The 19315-nt window shown below is 34.4% G+C and overlaps 4 protein-coding genes across 4 annotated transcripts; 3 read left to right on the forward strand and 1 right to left on the reverse strand.

Annotated features, from left to right (window-relative positions):
• Window positions 1-1730: 1730 nt before the first annotated feature.
• On the forward strand, window positions 1731-3893 carry PXL1 (Pxl1p; the record flags this gene model as incomplete). Its single annotated transcript, XM_071051261.1, has 1 exon — window positions 1731-3893. The coding sequence occupies one exon, from the start codon at window positions 1731-1733 to the stop codon at window positions 3891-3893; it is 2163 nt and encodes a 720-aa protein (XP_070907957.1).
• Window positions 3894-4444: 551 nt separating this feature from the next.
• SRP40 (Srp40p) lies at window positions 4445-5488 on the reverse strand (the record flags this gene model as incomplete). The annotated part of the gene is made up of 1 exon (XM_071051262.1): window positions 4445-5488. One exon carries the CDS (start codon window positions 5486-5488, stop codon window positions 4445-4447), a length of 1044 nt encoding a protein of 347 aa, XP_070907958.1.
• Window positions 5489-8022: 2534 nt separating this feature from the next.
• On the forward strand, window positions 8023-9825 carry PTR2 (Ptr2p; the record flags this gene model as incomplete). Its single annotated transcript, XM_071051263.1, has 1 exon — window positions 8023-9825. One exon carries the CDS (start codon window positions 8023-8025, stop codon window positions 9823-9825), a length of 1803 nt encoding a protein of 600 aa, XP_070907959.1.
• Window positions 9826-13989: 4164 nt separating this feature from the next.
• On the forward strand, window positions 13990-19314 carry MLP1 (Mlp1p; the record flags this gene model as incomplete). Its single annotated transcript, XM_071051264.1, has 1 exon — window positions 13990-19314. The coding sequence occupies one exon, from the start codon at window positions 13990-13992 to the stop codon at window positions 19312-19314; it is 5325 nt and encodes a 1774-aa protein (XP_070907960.1).
• Window position 19315: the final 1 nt, after the last annotated feature.

Consider the following 19315-nt stretch of genomic DNA (forward strand, 5'->3'; position numbering starts at 1 on the left):
AAGACAACTATTAATTAAAGCAAGTTAGAAAGAAAACCAGGCAACACAAAAATATATATTACCTACTGTGTATATAAGGGGCGGGGAGCAGACGGCAGAGAAAAGGGACTTTTGTATGAGGTTTTCTACACACTAGAAGATTAAATAAATTCAATATAATATAGGAGCATTCATAGAGCAACCGCAAGAGACAAAGTTAAAAGTGTAGGTGAAAGACAGCCCCAGCAACGATCTACCTTCTCCCTTGATCATGTGATCTATAATACTTCGTATTTTGTGATCTTGAGTTTACTTGTTTCTTATATAGGATATGATGAAATAGATATTGATGAATATTTATTATCGAGAGTTGTCTAAGATGAGCAGTACTAAACTGGATTCTAATCAAAAAAGTTGTTAATTCTGGAATAATAATTATTTATTATATATGAAACTTTTTATTTTCATTTTTAATGTTTAGTGGCTCTCTGGCAACAAGTTTATTGAACTTTTGAGTATAAAACAAAAAAAAGACATTATTATGATCAAGTGATGTCAATAAGTACTCTTGAAACTATAACTGCTATTGTTATCCATTATAGATAAATCTAAAGCCCTTTTTCAAATTTTTTTTATGCTCTTGGCGCTTATAACCAATACGAAGAAAAAAACATAACTACAACAAGAATTATTATATTATCTTTACTACAATACAAAAATAGCTTCATCATACCATATCGTTTGAAGCACTAGTAAGGCCGCTGGATTGAAATATGTTAGTACGATATAGAGCAAGTGGGAGGTGATGGGGGCTTATACCAAGAATTCAAAAAAAATAAAAAAAAGGGATCTGTTGTGAATTGGGTGTTCAACTGATGCAATATTAATTAAAAATCAATTGAATACTAATTCTGATGAGCCACTATATTAGTGCCTCCGCAAATTGCCAAACCATATTCCCTCATCGAATCCGGGTCTCTCATTACCACTTATTTGCATTTTTTTGGCGTTTCACACATCGTTTTTATGCTTGTGAAAAATTAGACGTTTCCCTTTTCGGACAATTCTGATCAAGAAAGGAAATTTAATTATTTTTTCGCGTCTCTCTTCATCACTAGCATGAAGAAGATCTTTTTTGAAAGTCCATTTTTTGCTTAAACTTCGTGATATAACCAGCAGAAAAAAAGAAATACAACTACGATCGTTTTTCATTTGCTACGTGTATTTAATAGTGAAAGAGGTGGAATAGCCAGTAATTACGTGGTTCGTTACTAAGTTTTTTACATTCATGATAGAATATTCAGATGTAATAAAGTACATTCTCTTTGTGGACATGGGGGTCTATTGTATCAATATAAGAGAATGGATCCTTCCTACTAAGGACACTCGAGAAATATAAACAAATAACACCAAAGGAGCAATTTACAATAAAAAACAAAACATAAACAAATCAAAAAAACAAATATTATAATACATTTTATAATATATTAACAGGAAATAATTTGGGTTGAAATATTAATATAATATAATAATATAATAAATAAACATTGAAGGACAAATTAGATTGAACACCAAATAATAAAACAGGGGTTAGCTACTAGTGAAGAAAAAAAAAAGTTACGAAAAGGAATAAATAGAATCTACATCAGAAATCTCGTTCATATAAACGTTTGGGTTTATTTTATATATATTTTTGATTTAAAACTTGCTAAAGAATAGCTGCTACCTAACGGAAAAATAAAAATTTGAAAATGTACAGTTCTATGTATGGTTCGCCATTTCCAAAGATAAATCCTAATGTTAGGTATAGAACTGCTCTAGAGAGAGCCGGGTTTGATGTCAATAATAATACCTCGAGAAGAGTTGTATCTGGAAACTCTGTGAATGCTCCTAGAGCAAAGAGTCCACCATTACATTCTATAACTCAGAACAAACCACAAAACCGAGGTAGAGTAGTCAGCAACACGACAACAACACCAACTAAGGCTCCATCAATTCCAAAAACCAATGCACAAAAATCCCCTGTTGTAGATACAAACAGTTCTAATCATTCTAGGGAAATAGAAGAAGAAGAAAGGACCTCGATACCGTCACAGAAAAACCCTGGGCCTCCAGTTTTTGAAGATGACCTCCCAGAGAATCCCTATGCTAAGAGCACAAGACCTCCTCCACAGTCAGCAACGTCTAATTACCCTAACAACTCTAAAGAAATGAATACAAACCAAACAACCGAAGATGATTTACAAACACCTCTTGATCTCAACACTTCACCACATATCGATGCAGTGCTTGCCAATCCCATCGAAAAGAGCTTTCAAATGCTAACTCAGAACGATACATCAATGAGTTTGAACTCTAATACTAGTGAAGAAATAGAGAGAAAATCAAATATACTCGACAATAACTTTGGTAACAGCGATTACGGTGAAGACAGAGAGAATTCAGATTTTGTTCCAGAAATCGAGCCACCTAGAAGGTCCTCTCTAAGAGGTTCAAACCAAAGTCAGAGTACTAGTTCAAAAAACATTGAGGACGATATCGATGCGGATCTAAACCTTGAACCTCAGTTAAGCTTTGGTAATAACCATCAACAAGATATTTCTGACACAGAAAGTCTTGAATTTAACCCCAATGCAGACTTAAGTGCCAACCTAGAGGAAGAGCCTATTGATTACGGTAGAGACATCAACTTAAATGATCCAATCGATGACGACATTGACGAGGATACCAGAATTAAATCATTAAGGTTGGATAATATTGATGAAAAACCTTTATTACTACAAGATGAGAACCCATCTCAACAATATGTAGAACTAAAAAGCAGAACTTTCCAGAGAGTTGGTGAACCTGGGAATAACGAGGAGAAGGATGATATAATGGAGGACGACCAGCCTGTAACAACAACAAACTTACAAGTTGAGAAATTAATCGCTCAACTTGATGATGTATCGCTTTCAAGAAACATGGATATTAACACAGGCTCTGATAATTCAATTATTGGTTCAGTAGAAAACACAAATATGGATGATATTCAACGGAATTCTAGCAAGTTTAAAAAGTCTAGTGCATATCTTTCAGGGTTTCCAATGGATCTAAAAGATATTAATGATAAAAATATCTACGAGCAAGATAACATCATTAGTAATAGATCCTCTAAGTCATCCCACAACACTGATCCAAGGGCTAATTCTAACATAATTTCACCAGGTAACGGTACTCCTGTATTTTACAAATTCAAGCAACCTTCTCCTGGTAACTTTGGTTCACTAGACTCTCTACAGCCAGCACAATCAGATGTTCTTGAAACTCCTTCGAAGGTGAGCAGACAATTGGAGCACAATAATGTCAATGTCCCGGAATTTAATATTGAAGATACATCAAATGAAGAGGCCAATACACCAGAATTACCTACTCCAGAGATTAAATACCCTCCAGGTGAAGGACCCTGTAGAAGATGTAAATTGGATATTGATGGTAAAAGAATTTATTCGAAGAAGAACAATGAACTATCAGGTCAATGGCATCGTCAATGTTTTCAATGTACCAAGTGTAGCACCACCTTTAGCAAGTCTATTCCTTGCTATATACTTAATGATCAAATCTATTGCCAGAAGCATTATCACGAGGTTAATAATAGTATTTGCCGTGTTTGTCAGAAGTTCATCGAGGGTGAATGCTTGGAAAATGATAAGATAGAGAGATTCCACATGCATTGTCTGACATGTGTACTATGCAAGAAAATAATAACAAATGACTACTACATCTTCAATGGTGAAGTACCCTTGTGTGCAGAACATGATATTGATCAGTTACTAAATGAAGGTTTAATGAGCGATTCTTATGCATCCAACTCAGATGTAGATAGGAAGAATACACTTTCTAGAAGAAGAACCCGTCTCATCAACTTTAACTAACCATAAACTTGCTTTCACATTTTAATGAGTTTTGTACTTCTTCTTGTCACAATCCTATTACAAGGTATACACTGAACCCCATTTTCTTGGTGTTTTTCATTTCCTAATGCCCCGTTATACAATCCAATATTTAGAAATTCATAATTGCATTTATATAGATAACCAATCTATGTAACCAAATAGATATATTGCATCTTTTACAACTCTGATAGTAGTTTTATTTATACTCCTGAACGTCATAATTTAGTCAGCATTCATGATGGAAGTTAATCAATTCGAGTTTGGGCATATTCTTTATTATCCTAGTAACGTTTATTCTTTTAAATTATATTTCTTATTTTATATTAGTTTACAGATGCTTACACATATTAATTATGTAGAGTTATTATGAATTAAATAACTATAGTTATTTAATTTGACTTCTTATTGTTTCTTATGACCACGAGATGGGAAATTCACAAAGTAATACCTATGTAATGTAGAATGACATCACAGAGGATATTATATCTATCAATGAAAGTTAATAAAACTGATTTGATTGGTCAAATAATCTAGTCACTAAACTTATAAGAACCAGAAGCCATTGTAATACTACCACCTCTGTAGGAACCACGCTTCATTTTATTTTTGTTCTTTGTGAAATCTTTACCTCTAACTCTACCTAATCTTTCATTTGCCATTTCACCCCATGTACCTGCGGCACCCTTATAAGTATTGTCAGTAAGTTCCCAAGCTTCAAAAGAGATCTTCTCTCTTTCAATTCTGGAGAAGTGCCTTCTTTGGCCCTCTTTGATCTCATCCTTCCCTGCGGAGATATTCAATTTTTGTCTCTTGGCCTTAGCCTCTTCAGATTCTGAACTATCTTCGCTTTCGGTCTCCTTTTTATCTTCTTCAGAGTTTTCCTCCCTTTCTCTCTTCTTGTTCTCTTCCTTTTCTGATTCAGAATCAGAGTCGGAACTAGAATCACTGGATTCAGAACTTGAAGAGGAGCTAGAAGAAGAGCTGCTAGAGGAATCAGAATCGGAGTCAGAATCACTTGAAGAGGAAGAAGAACTAGATGATTCGGAGTCAGAGCTAGATTCACTGGAAGAGGAGCTAGATGAGGAAGAGCTAGAGCTAGAAGACGAACTCGAGGAAGAGCTAGATGAATCAGAATCAGAATCAGAATCAGAACCTGAATCAGAACTAGAACTAGAACTAGACTCAGAGCTGGAAGAGCTGGAAGAACTGGAAGAGCTGGAAGAGCTTGATGAAGAGCTTGAGGAAGAGCTAGAAGATTCAGAATCAGAGTCCGACTCAGAGCTGGAAGAGCTCGAGGAAGAGCTAGAAGATTCAGAGTCTGAGCTAGAAGAACTCGAGGAAGAGCTGGATTCAGAATCAGAGCTTGAAGATTCAGAGTCTGAAGAACTCGAGGATGAATCAGAATCCGACTCAGAGCTAGAAGATGAAGATGAAGAACTAGAGGACTCAGAGTCTGAGCTGGAAGAAGATTCAGAATCAGAATCCGAGTCTGTGGTAGTCTTCTTTTCCTCCTCCTTCAGTTTTTTACTCAACTTTGGCAATTTTTCTTCCTTCCTGTCCTTAATAGAACCCATTTTTATTGTATATTTGCGTAGTTTTTTTTTGTTTTTTTTATCTTAAATTATTATTTTGTATTTGTTTTTGAAATAGTCCTTACTTTTTTTTTTTTATTTTGTATGTTTTCAATTGCAAATGCACGAACTATCTATCTTTCCAATTTTCCTATTATAAGCAATTGAATCAATATCCTTATAGCCCTAACAACAATTAACCGTTATCACACATCGAAGGTCATCGCAAAAAAAAATTTTTTTTTTTTTTTTTTTTTTTAATTTAATTTAATTAATTTTTTTTTTTTTTGGGAAATTTTTCATCTCGAAGGGAAATGAAAATTACTTTTGTTCTCCTTCATTAAAGTTACCCTGCTTGAACGATGAGAGAAAATGTTACCCAGCTCAAGTAAATATTTACCCTGATATTCACGTGACTATATAAACAAAGATGAGAGATAGAGAGAGAGTCATAGAAGTATCTTATTCATGGCAAGTTTAATAGTTGAAGGTTAAGTTATTTGATTCTTTAATTTTACAGTGAAACATATGTTTCTTATTATTTGATTAAGTTACAAGGTTGTTCTTCTTTAATTTTGATTAAATTACAAAGTTGTTCTTCTTTAATTTTGATTAATTACAATGGCTGACACCCCTTTTGGAAAGCTCCCTTCTCCTGGTTATTATTTTTATCAAAAAAATAAAGTCAATTGTATCTAATTGTTTTATCTAATCTAATCTACAAGCTTATGTATTATACAGTATAGTGTCTTTTTTTTTTTTTTTTTTACCTAATCAGGAACTCTATCTCCACAGAAGAATCGAAATCTCAACCCAAATCCTTCTTTTTCTAATAGAATCATATCAATATCAATATCAATATCATAGCATCACATATCAATCGTATCCAATAGTCCGTCTGTTGTGGCTTTTTCATTTCTATGTGTGGAAAATGCAAGATTGTCCGAAACAACTGACTCAACCCCTTCTTAATCTCATTAATATCTTTAACTTTCGAAGTGCAGTTATTTCTTCGTGGCTGCCCTTTTTCATTTTTTTTCCTTTGTTTAAGCAACAAATAATGGTGGCTGACACATTTTTTACATCGTATTCCTACAGAGATAAAGTATCTTCCACGTATTCCCATTTGTCACAATTATTACTTGAGTGGAACATGTCCCGGGATCCCGGTACCGGTGATAAGATAAATCTTTGGAGATAAGATTAGAAAAAAAGGATCCCAAAAAAAAACAAACAACAAAGTTAAAATGTGTCACGGACCAACGGTAGTTTGAACATGGCCAACAACACAAACTCTCGTAGCAGCCACATATAACGATCACTCCAATTATCTGTCACCATAAGAAAATAGCACAGTGAAAAAAAAAGATGCGAAATCGGTTTTCGCTTAATAAAGGATAAACCAATTGGATTGTGAATACGCAAGCGAGAGGAGAAAGTAACGCACAGCACAATGGGGATCAACTTCGTCTTCGTCTTCGTCTTCGTCTTCGTCTTTCGTCTCTCTGTTAACATATCACCCCCCCCAATTCCCGCGGAGATATTAAAGTAAGAGATAATAAAAAAAAAAGCAATAATCCCTTCGTACATTTCTTCGATTACCCCACCGTATTAAAAAAAAATGAAAAAAAATAAGAAAAGTGAGAAAGATATCGAATATACAGAAATCACTGTAGCTTAGACTGGATAGTCTTTTTTGATTGTAAGAGCAAAAAAAACACACACAAAAAAAAACGAAAATCGCAAGAGAACTTCACACACAAACCATATCACCTACAACGAGATAAGGAATTAAAAAAAAAAAAAAATAAAAAAGCAATTTCTCTCATAACGCTAAACAATAAAAAAAAACGCGTAATTGCTTTTTTTTGTCTGTATGGTATAATTTTTCCGTTTTGTTAATGACACATTTTTCTGGGGGTGTATCTGTGGGCCGATGAAAAAGTTTTTCTTTCTTTCTTTCTCCAATTGTAGGGTGACACAAAAAATAGTGTGTGGATGTAGCCCCAAATACGCAGAAACACCAGCAGCACAGCCCAATGGACGCCCGATAGTGTGGTGACACATATTACTCAATTTACTGAAAGAGATAGCGAGAAGAGAAACGGAAAAACTTACCTTTTTATCTATGAGATAATCAATAGCAGAGAGAGAAGAGATTACAGAGAGAAGATAGAGAAGATAGAGAAGATAGAGAGAAAGATAGTATTAAGGTTGTGGGGAGTATTATCGAAGAAGAAGGGGGATGTTGACGAAGATGACGACATTGCTAATGGAGTTTTCTTTTATTTTAAAAAAGTAAATTTTTTCTCCTACTCCTTCCTTTTGTAATGGGATAAAAAGATTTCCAAATATATAAAGGACATCTTTTTGAATTATTATTGCCTTCTAACGGAAGTTAAACTATTTGAAAGAATAAAATAAAATTAAGAGTAAGACCAGAAAAAAAACACTTATTTCTTCTTTCTAAATAACCATAGAAAGAAAAAAAAATAATAAACTCTTTTAATAAATAAAAAAAAAAAATCTTTTAGAATATGCTAAATCGATTTCTTTCCAAGTCGGGAAGTAACGATGAAAAACAATCTACGACTATAGAGACACAACATGACTCTAAGGAAGTATTTTCTGTTGCTGACAACACTTCGAAGGAGATCTATGAGATCGATAACGAAGAGATAAACCAAAGTGGTTCTAACGATGCTGTTTTGCATGAGGATGATGACTTTGAGGCTCCTACCGAGGAAGAGATGCATACTCTAAGGCACGTTGCCGGTAGTATTCCTCTGAGATGTTGGTTGATCGCTATTGTTGAGTTGTCTGAGAGATTCTCTTACTACGGTTTGTCCGCTCCTTTCCAGAACTATATGCAAAACACTCCTCAGGACACTCCTAAGGGTCTGTTGGGTCTTGACTCCCAAGGTGCCACTGGTTTGTCTTACTTCTTTCAATTTTGGTGTTACGTTACTCCAGTTTTCGGTGGTTGGGTCTCCGATACTTACTGGGGTAAGTACAACACTATCTGTGTCGGTGTGTTTATCTATGTCTGTGGTATCTTCATTCTTTTCATCACTTCTATCCCTGGTGTCACTGACAGGAACGGTGGTCTAGGTGGTTTCATCGTTGCAATTATCTTGATCGGTATCGCCACTGGTCTGATTAAGTCTAACTTGTCTGTCTTGATCGCTGACCAACTGCCAAACAAGAAACCTAGAATTATCATTACAAAGAAGGGTGAGAGAGTCATTGAAGACCCTAACTTAACTTTGCAAAACGTCTTCATGTTCTTCTACTTCACTATTAACGTCGGTTCCTTGTCCGTTATGGCTACTACCGAATTGGAATACCATAAGGGTTTCTGGGCTGCTTATCTGTTGCCATTCTGTTTCTTCTGGGTCGCTGTTGCGGTCCTAGTGTTAGGTAGGAACCAATACATTAGGCCTCCTATCGGTGACAAAGTCATCTCCAAGTCCTTCAAGGTCTTGTACATCTTGTCTAAGAACAAGTTTAACGCTGACTCTGCTAAGCCATCTTGTAACCCAGACAAGAACTTCCCATGGTCCGACAAGTTCGTTGATGAAATTAAGAGAGCTCTAAAGGCCTGTAAGGTGTTTGTCTTCTATCCAATTTACTGGGTTTGTTACGGTACCATGTTGAACAACTTTGTTACCCAAGGTGGTACCATGGAATTGCACAACTTGCCAAACGATTTCTTGCAAGCTTTCGACTCTATTGCCTTGATTGTATTCATTCCAATCTTCGAAAGATGGGTCTACCCATTCATCAGAAGATACACTCCTCTAAGACCTATTACCAAGATTTTCTTGGGTTTCATGGTTGCCTCTGGTTCCATGGTCTGGGCTGCTGTCTTGCAACATTTCATTTACACTAAGGGTCCATGGTACAACCACCCATTGGACCACGATTCTCCAAACCACATTCACGTCGCTTGGCAAATTCCTGCTTATGTCTTGATCGCCATTTCTGAAATTTTCGCCTCTATTACCGGTTTGGAGTACGCTTACTCAAAGGCTCCAGAATCTATGAAATCTTTCATTATGTCTATCTTCTTGTTGACTAACGCTTTCGGTTCTGCCATCGGTTGTGCTTTGTCTCCAGTCTCCGTTGATCCAAAGTTCGTTTGGTTCTACACCGGTTTGGCTTGTGCTAGTTTCATTGCTGGTTGGGCCTTCTGGTTCATCTACTCTGGTTTGAACGACGAAGAAGAAGCTATGAACGCTTTGGATTACGAACATGATGAGTTCATGTACAAGCGTCACCACTCCGACGACGAAGATGCTGTTGAAAATGTCAGAAGTATCAAGTCTGAGAAGTCTTAAAGAGAATTGAAAAAACCCATAATACCAATAGCAATGAAAAAACAACAAATGAAAATTTGTTTAACGCTAGGAACAATGGATTCATTTAATATAATAACCGTAATCGAATCCTGAACTTCTATTTTCCATTGTTATTTCTAATTTTGTTTTTTTCTTTTTTAGCTGCTAACCTATATTCCTATTCATTTTATGCTATTTGATCAGAATTTCTAAAGGAAAAGAAAATATTAATGAGAACTGCTATTGCGCGCTTCTATTTCATGCATTGTATGTGGCATGAAACTTAATGAAAGAAAAGGAGTTCTATGTACTCGTATGACTAGATCCTAATTTTTTTGTTTCTGCTACTTTCTATGTATATCAGCATTACTATTTTTTCCAAATTGTTTTTTCCTTATGATCTTTAGACATGAACTTTCAGGTTTAAACGATAATTTCTTATTTTTATATCCAATCTGTGGAGACGGTAATCTGTCATGTTTTATGCTTTTCACATTTTCATTTTATTCTTTCTTAGCAATTTGGCAACATCTGCTTTCATCAACAGAGCGAAGAACGATTCTTTTTTATGTGCCCCACATCTTACCTCAATCCCATCTTATTTAATGATTCCATTTTTGCACTTTTACTTTTTAACCAAAACTTGGAAAGAATTATTAGAGATAAAAAATAAAAAAAAAAATATGTGGAAAAAGGAACATTAATTCATGATCCTAATAATGAAAATGCATAATAAGTTTTGTTTCTTTCATAGTGATTCCTAAATTAAATCACCTTGATGTTCTATAACAAATGTATTTTTCTTTGCCCTTTTACTTTACAATCAGGTTGTTCACCTGATCTTTTATTGTTTTTTTATTTTTTATTTTTATATTTTATTTTCCGGTTTTTCATGATCAAGTTTGTATTTTATTTTAGTAACAATAATTTATTTTAGTAACATTTATTTAATAAAACATTTTTTAAGAACAAAAATTTATTAATAATAATAGAAAGAAGAATAGTAGTTAGCGTTTATATATAACTATGCTAACATTTTATATAATATTAGAATGGCTCAAAAAAAAATACCTTCAAGGTTCTCTTCTTATTTTATCTGAATAATATAGGATATATTGCTAAATAATAATAATAATAAAAAGGAATTCTTAGGTTAACAGCCCTATTTAATTGAGCACTTTTGGATAAAAAGGTCAAGACAAACACCCGTTTATCACTTTAGCAAACAATCTTTCTTTTTTTTTTTTTCTTCTACGGATTACAATTGTATGTTTATACAGATTTAGTTAAAGCATTGAAAAACAATCTCCAACATATAAAGACATTTCCAAGCATTTATAATATTAAAATATAGATTCTCGACCCTTGCCTTACATACACATATTGTTAAGTTTAATCATCGAAAGTCTTTTTCCCTTTTATTTTTTCATTTTTTAAGGATTTACACCAAGCCAGCATATTAATGCAGTGATATCTTGCATCATATTTCCGATCGTATATTTTTTTGATTACTGACTCTTACATCACTATATATTGGACAAATAGTTGACTCTGGCCATAATCAGCACATTCTATCTCTTATAAAGAGCTTTTTATTTTTTATTGTCTATCTTAATTTCAAAAGAGCTCTCTTATATACGTCATCCCTTTTATCTGATATGTAGTGGTCCCATCTAATTATACTTCTTTGCCGGAATGAAACGCCGAGAACGCCTCTCTATTATTGAGTGAAGAGATAACTATAAACAACTAAAAACATAGAACGTTATGTAGTAAGATAATTCTTGTAAAGACGTGCGCATTAACTGTTAAAGATTATACATTTTTTGTTGTTGTTCTTCTCCACTTTCTAGAAATATTATAGAAATGATAATTTTTTTAATTAAAAATTGCCAAAAAATATGAGGTAAAAGATACGTTTATATATTCATATTAAAAAGATATATGTGAATAAAAGATGTTAAAAATAAAAATAAATTGGCTTTTGTTTTGCAAACAAAAATCTTTTGAAGCAAGAGATAAACCGTTTATTTCAACTTCTTCTTTGGACGCAATTGGTTGGTGTGACCACACTTTCTCTTTCTACAGTTGGTAGCTCTTGGTGGCAATCTAGCGTAACACTTACGGCAGACAGACTTTTCACAGTTGTACTTAGAAGCCAAAGCCTTCAAGGATGGTTCAATGATACCACCTCTCAATCTCAAGACCAAGTGTAGAGTGGATTCCTTTTGAATGTTGTAGTCAGACAAGGTTCTACCGTCTTCCAATTGCTTACCAGCAAAGATCAATCTTTGTTGGTCAGGTGGAATACCTTCCTTGTCTTGAATCTTAGACTTGACATTGTCAATGGTGTCAGAAGATTCGACTTCCAAAGTAATGGTCTTACCGGTCAAAGTCTTGACGAAACTGTAATAAAATTTTTACAAATAAAATTCTTCATTCTCCTTATTAATAAATGTAGACCATTTTTCATTTTAAAACCATAAAAAAAAGATTTTATTGGTCTAGTCGAAGAGAAAATATAATTTGTAATAATACATGTTAGTAAATTGGTACTTTTCCCTATATTTTGTGAAATGGTTTTGAAAGAAAGCATCTCGTCTGCACTATCTGAAGATATGAAATATGGATATCGAATAAAAAGGAGTACTTTGATTTTGATGTCAGTAATATATCACAGTGACTGTTATTCAGCTATTCCCATTTTTCTTTGATCGAATATCTTCTCTCAAAGATTAATTACAAGAATATTAACAAATGAATATCAATCTGCAATATATTTGACTCCTAAAGAAGTATTAACTGCCATTTATCCTATTTTCATAAAGTATCTATCCTTGATCTTCTCAAGATAATCCTGTCCATCTTTTGCTGTTTTGGCTATTGGTGTTACATTAGCCCTATTATCTCATCGTTATCCTTATTTCATCCAAGAGTAAATCCTATTATCCTTCCATTTATATTTTCCTATTCGCAGTAGTCGAGTTTTTTTATCCTATTCCTCCATTCACATTATTAAAATCATTCGTCGTCTATGGCACATACATTTGCATTTTTGAACTTTATCCGTGCTTCTGGGTCTTCCGAAATGAGAACTGAATCCAAAGTAACAAAATATCAACTGTTTTTAAAGATTACAATACTAAATTACAGGTGGATTTCACTATCATTCCTCAATTTTTTTTGGGTTCTTGCCATCACCTACCTAAACCTTTGGTCCTTACCTTCCTCGCCCCATCCAACCAAGAGAAGGTGTCTGTGTGTGTTTGTGTGCAACATTGTGAAGTTACGTTGCCCACCGCACTGCAAAACCTGCGGCCTCTCTGTGTGCGTCCCAGCGTAAAACAATCTTTTCCCCCCTACCCCCAGCTTGGGTTTAGCTGTCAATAGGCCCATGCTTCCCCCCTACGAATAGACAAGGTGTTTCTTCCCTAGGCTTGTTGGTCCCGGTACTGCTTACTATCTCTCAAGTGGCCAGCCTAAGCTAAACTCCATTGCTCCTCTGCCTAAACGAAACGGCCAGCTCCATCGTAGGCTGGATGGGTCATCTGCTAGCGATAGTTAGTGTAAAGCGGGCCCTCAGGTGTGTTGGCAAACGTTAGGGATAATCTCTGCTAGACACCAAAAAGCTAGTAAAACCACGACCCGCCAGGGAGTGAGTTGGAGAAGGGTTGAATCTGTTGTGAATTAACATCTCTCACGTTCCCCATATCTTTCTCACTACAATCTTATCTCGCCTCTATTATTACCTTATTAGGAATTACAGTAGAAATCCAATAAAAAATGTCGAAAACAGAAAAAAAATTATTTCGATTATACACCCATACATCTTATCAGAGGGTAACCTTAAAGCAGTCACAAAGTATGAAATTCGGAGGATATGTTACCCTCCCCTATATATCATTATATACGTCAGATTTCCCTTTTTTTTTTTAATTTTAATTTTTTTTTTACTGTTTTGAGATTTCTAGATTGGATAATTAGGAATAATACCAACTCATGTATACTGTTATATTCAGGCTAGCAGACACATTGAACTTCCTATAGGCAATAAACCTAGATACTCGGATACATTTTTTACTCCTTATTATATTTTATTTTTTTTTTGGAATTGTTTAATTAAGGTTTGGTTTACTGTTAGGTACTGAGGAAGAGGTGAAAATTATGTCTGCTGAAACTGATAATCTGCAGATTATAGGAGCTTTTCTTAACTTGGAAAGCGATAAAGTTGAACACCTAGATCAATCATTGAAAGATGTGCTCCTCTCTAAAGTTGAGGAATTCTCCAAACTCGAGTCTGACAATCTTAAAGTCAATGTATTATTAGATGAATTAAAATCTAGTTCAAATGAAAGATACGAAAAGTTGAAACAAGAACTTGATCTACTAGTTAAAGATAATTCTGAAATTCGTGAAGAAAACAAGCAGCTTTCACAGAAAGTTTTATCTCTAGAAAATTCTGACAGACGTCATGGTGAAGAAGCATCAATGAGTGCTAACGAGATATCCTCTCTAAAAAGTGATATAGCAGAACTCAATGCGAAGAATTCCAGACTTCAGGAAACTCTACATGGCAAAAATGTGGAAATAGAGGAAGTTAATAAAACGAAACTGACACTAATAGAGGAAAACAAGATAATAAACCAAAAACTATTGGAATCAGAAATGAAGTGCCAGTCCTTACAATCTGACGAATTGAGTAAAAAAGCTGAAATTGAGAGAAGCTCTCAAGAAGTTCTACTACTCAGAAAAAACCAAGAATGGTTAGAACAGGAACTAACCAATAAGAACCAGCACTTTTTGTTTTATAGGAAGAAAACTGACATGATGGTGCATGACGCTGTTACAAACCTTGAAAAAATCAAGAGTGAGCTGAAACTTGAAAAGGCAAATAACGAGCTGTTAAATAAAAAAGTGACTGAATTCTCAAATAACCTCCAAGTGAAATTGATGGAGAACAAAGACTTGAAAGATATATTAAATGTTGAAAAACAAGAATTTGAGAAGGAAATGAAGATCAAAACCAAACTAATATCACTATATGAGGATCAAATAAAGACGCTCGAATCCAATATCAAAAACAAATTAAGGTCTGCAGAGGAATCAGAAGAGTCCAGTTCTGAAATAGTTAGTCAATTGAAAGATGAGCTTTCCACAACTAAATCAGCTTTGCAGAAAGCTGAAGAGAGGTGTTTGAGGCTTGAATCACTTTACGATACTACCGAATCAAATCAAGCAACGACAAATGGATTGCATGATGGATCAAACTTACTTGATGAATTTAACTCCTCCACTATCTCATCAACAACATCAAAGAGGATACAAAGTGATATGAATATTCTAAAGAGAAAATTGCTTCAGGAAAAGCGCCAAAAGGAAAAACTTCAACAGCAAGTTGAAGCCTTTGTAGTCGAATTGGAACATAAGATACCGGTTATCAATTCATTCCAAGAAAGGACTAGTGCACTAGAAAAAGAACTAACAGACACAGCCTTGCTGTTAGAACACACCAGTAAAGAAAATGAACTAAAATCTACCGAAGTCAAGTCTTTGAATAAAAAGGTATTTGATTTGGAGCAAAATATTGGTACCTTAATAAGGCAACGAACTGACCTTGCTCATCAGATCCAATTCTTGTTAATAAATACATCTGTTGCTCAAGATAACTCTCGCTTGCTGTCTGAGGAAGAATTGAAATTTATTAAGAATTTAATTACTAATGATAATATGGATGCTTTGAATGACTCCCAAAAGGTCATTTCAGATAGGTTAGTGAAGTTTAAAGATATAGCTGAACTACAAGAAAGAAACAATGAACTTCTAAGTGCTGTTAGAAATTTAGCACAAAAACTTGAAGATAACGAGAAGCAGCAAAGAGCAGGAACTGAGAACAATATAGACGAAGATAGTAGTATATTTGCTGAAGCCAAAGAGGCTATCCTAACACTAGAATCTGCCAACGAAACCTTGGAAAAGAATCTACATCTTGTTACCAAAGAAAGAGACGCATTTAAATTATTGGTGTCTGAAGGTGGTCAAGCTAAGACTAATCCTGATATTTTCCAAGAAAAATATCAAGAATTGAAAATTAAGAGTGATAATAAAATCAGTGAACTTGAAGCTAGGTTATCCCAAGTCACAGAAGATTCAAGCTCTCATACCAAGGCTTTAACAGAAGAGATCAATGAATTGCATAAAAAAATTAGTCAGCTCAACATTGATCTGCAGAAGCATAGGTCTGCTGAATATTTAGCAGAAGAAAGATTGAAGTTGGTCCAAAATAGTATGGACTTGATCAAAAACGAAAATGAGCAACTACGATCTAGATCTCAACGACTAGAAGAAAGTCTTTCGAAACAGGATGAACAGACTCAAAAGACATTTACATCATACATTGAATCGGTTGCAAAGATTTCTTCATTAGAAACCACTTTAAAAAATAACCAAACAGAGGTCAGCCTGTTAAAAAGTGCCAAAGAATCCTTAAAGACAGAATTGGCCAATGTGAATGATGAAAAATCTAAATTGAGAGTCATGTTAGCTCAACTTCAGTCTGTGCAAAATGAACGTGAATCCCTACTCAAAGAAACACAAGAAAATTTCAAAAAGAGACTAAGTGACTTAACTAAACAAAACGATGATATAGAAGCGAAATTAAATGTTAAAATAACCGAAATACAAACTGCTGAATCTGAAAAGAAATCGCAGAATGAATGGTACCAGAACAAAATCGATGAACTATCGAGCAAATTTCAACTGGAACATCAAGCTGTTTTAGATAAACAGAATGAAATTGATGGTCTTTCAATTAAAATCAAAAACATCGAGAAACAATATGATGAATTAAAGATTCGTTTACACACATTTGAAACTTTAAATAGTACAGATAATATCGATGAGAATAATGTCAGAGAAGCACTCGAGAAAGCCAAAATCGAACTATCTGAAGCTTATTCGCAACTCGATGATTTCAAGACTTTATCGCAATCAAGCGATGATACTCTAAATGAATTGAAATCTAATTACGAACGCAAAGAATTTGAAATCAACAGTAAATTAAAGATGATCACTGATGATAAGAATGAATTAGAAGAAAGATTCTCAATTCTACGTCAACAATTAGAAAATGTTAAGAACGAACTAGATCTCCAACGCGAGAGGGCTGAAACTGAGAAGAAAAGCATGACCCAAAAGATCTCTGAATTAGAGGGATCATCTCAATCAGTTGAAGAGGTTAAGCAAGAGTACATGGATAGACTACAAAAACTCCAAAATGATTTGGAAGAACAAACGGTATATGCCAATAATGCTCAGAAAAACTATGAGCAAGAGCTTCAAAAACATGCTAATGTCTCTAAAACAATTAGCGAACTAAGGGAACAAAATCAAAAATTGAAGAATGATGTCCAGTCACTTTCCAGTGAACTATTATCTATTACTGAAAAGCTATCTCAAAAAGAGAATACTTGGAATTTTGAAAGAAATGAGCTTGAAAAACAAAATAAACTTGCTCAACAGAGGATTGATGATGTTTCCAAACAAAACCAATTGCTATACAGTCAAATAGATATCCTCAACAAAGCAGAATCTATGGAAGATGAAGAGTTTGAAGAAGGTAAAGAGGATAATGAGTCTACTGCTTTATTATTATCAATAAGAAGAGAAAGAGATATTTTAGATACTAAACTGACAGTAGTAGAAAATGAGAAAAATAGTATCAACAAGAAACTACTCGATTTGGAAGCAGAACTGAACATGGCAAAATCTGATGCTTCAAATTATAGGGCAAAGTATGAACAACACGCTGATATCATAAGACAATATAATAGAGTTAAGGATGAGTTGAACAATTTGGATCTCCTAAAAGAGAGTAACACAACTTTGAGAAATGAGCTCAAGCATGTGTCAGATGAAAAGCAGAAGTTGAGCGATGAACTAAAAAAGATCAACGAGGATATTTTGCCTATGAAATCTGACCTACAAAATCTACAACAAGTCATATCTGAAAAAGATGACATGATAAAAGCAGTTCAAGAGGAGTCACAGCGTTGGAAAATTCGTCTCGAAGAGATGATTGAAAACCATCAGAAAGTCAATGTTGATGATTATTCAAAATTAGAAAATCAATTGAAAGAGATGGAAAATGAGCTAGAAAATAGCAGGAAAGAAAATAGCGAATTGGATGAAAGATTCAATAGACTAAAAAAGCAGGCTCAAGAACGTCTAAAGGCGTCAAAGGAACAACACAGCTCTTTACAGTCTCAAATCAGTGATTTGAAGAAGGAGCGTGATGATCTGGAAGCCAAAATGAAGGAAGTCGCTGAAAAGAATTCATTAACAGAAGCTCAAATCTCTTCTCTACAAGAGGAAAACAAAAAGATAGAAGATATGAGGAATGAGTTAGCTGAAATCAGTACCAAGAATGAAGAACTTCAAAGAGAATTAGATAATAAGAATGAGAAATCTGAACAATCAACCATTGAACTGAAAGATAAGATCAATGAGCTAAATGGCATTATTACTAACCTAAAAGAAGAACTAGAGGTAAAACAATCCACGCATGTTAGCGAAGAAGACACTAAGAAAGTTCTGGACGGTATGAGGCATGATCTCATTGAAGAGAAGGAGAGGTTTATAGCAGAGAAAACTGAAGAGTTTAACAATAAGCTTAATGCCGAAATTGAAAAGATTAAAGACGAAATGAAACAAATGGAAAAGGAAAGTGCAGAGCCTACTGTTGAACCTGTTGACATAGAAGCTATTAAAAAAGAATGGCAAGATGAAAATGAGGCTATTGTACAGCAAAGAATATCTGAGGCTGAAGAAAATCTGAAGAAAAGAATTAGATTACCTACCGAAGAAAAAATCCAAAAAATTATCGAGAAGAGAAAAGCTGAACTAGAGCAGGAGTTTAACGAAAAAATTAAAGAGAAGGCTAAAGAACTTCTTCTAAATGATAGCAATGGCGAATTTAATGATGAAGTAAGGGAAGCTCTTGCAAAGGAAATGAAGGAGAAATTTGAAGAAGATTTGCAATCAGCAAGGAGAAAAGCTTTCGAAGAAGGTAAACAGCAAGCCAATATGCGTACAACGCTGCTGGAAAGGAAAGTCCAAAAACTAGAAAGCCAATTACAAAACAAAGACAGTAGTGACGCTGATAATGAATCCGAAGCTCCGAAAAAAATTTCTGAAAATCACCCTATTCCAGATGTCCCTAAATTTGGTAATTTGGGTTCCGGTGAGAAAGTTTTAAAACCTTCAAGTCCTTTTGGAGCAGCTTCACAGTTTAATAATCCTTTCACTTTTGGCTCAAAAAATATTGTATCACCTTTTGCTAGTGCTTTTGCACCAACTTTTAAGGATTTCGATACCAATGGAACCACTTTTACTTCAGGCTCATCCGATAATTCTCCTCAAAAGAGGCCTGCGCAGGATGACCTTGAAAATGATGATGCCAAAAAGGCCAGATCTGATGATGAAAATGTATAAA

Source organism: Nakaseomyces bracarensis, assembly GCF_045282275.1.
Source record: "Nakaseomyces bracarensis strain CBM3 chromosome Unknown Scaff5_0, whole genome shotgun sequence".
NCBI classification, from domain to species: Eukaryota; Fungi; Ascomycota; class Saccharomycetes; order Saccharomycetales; family Saccharomycetaceae; genus Nakaseomyces; species Nakaseomyces bracarensis.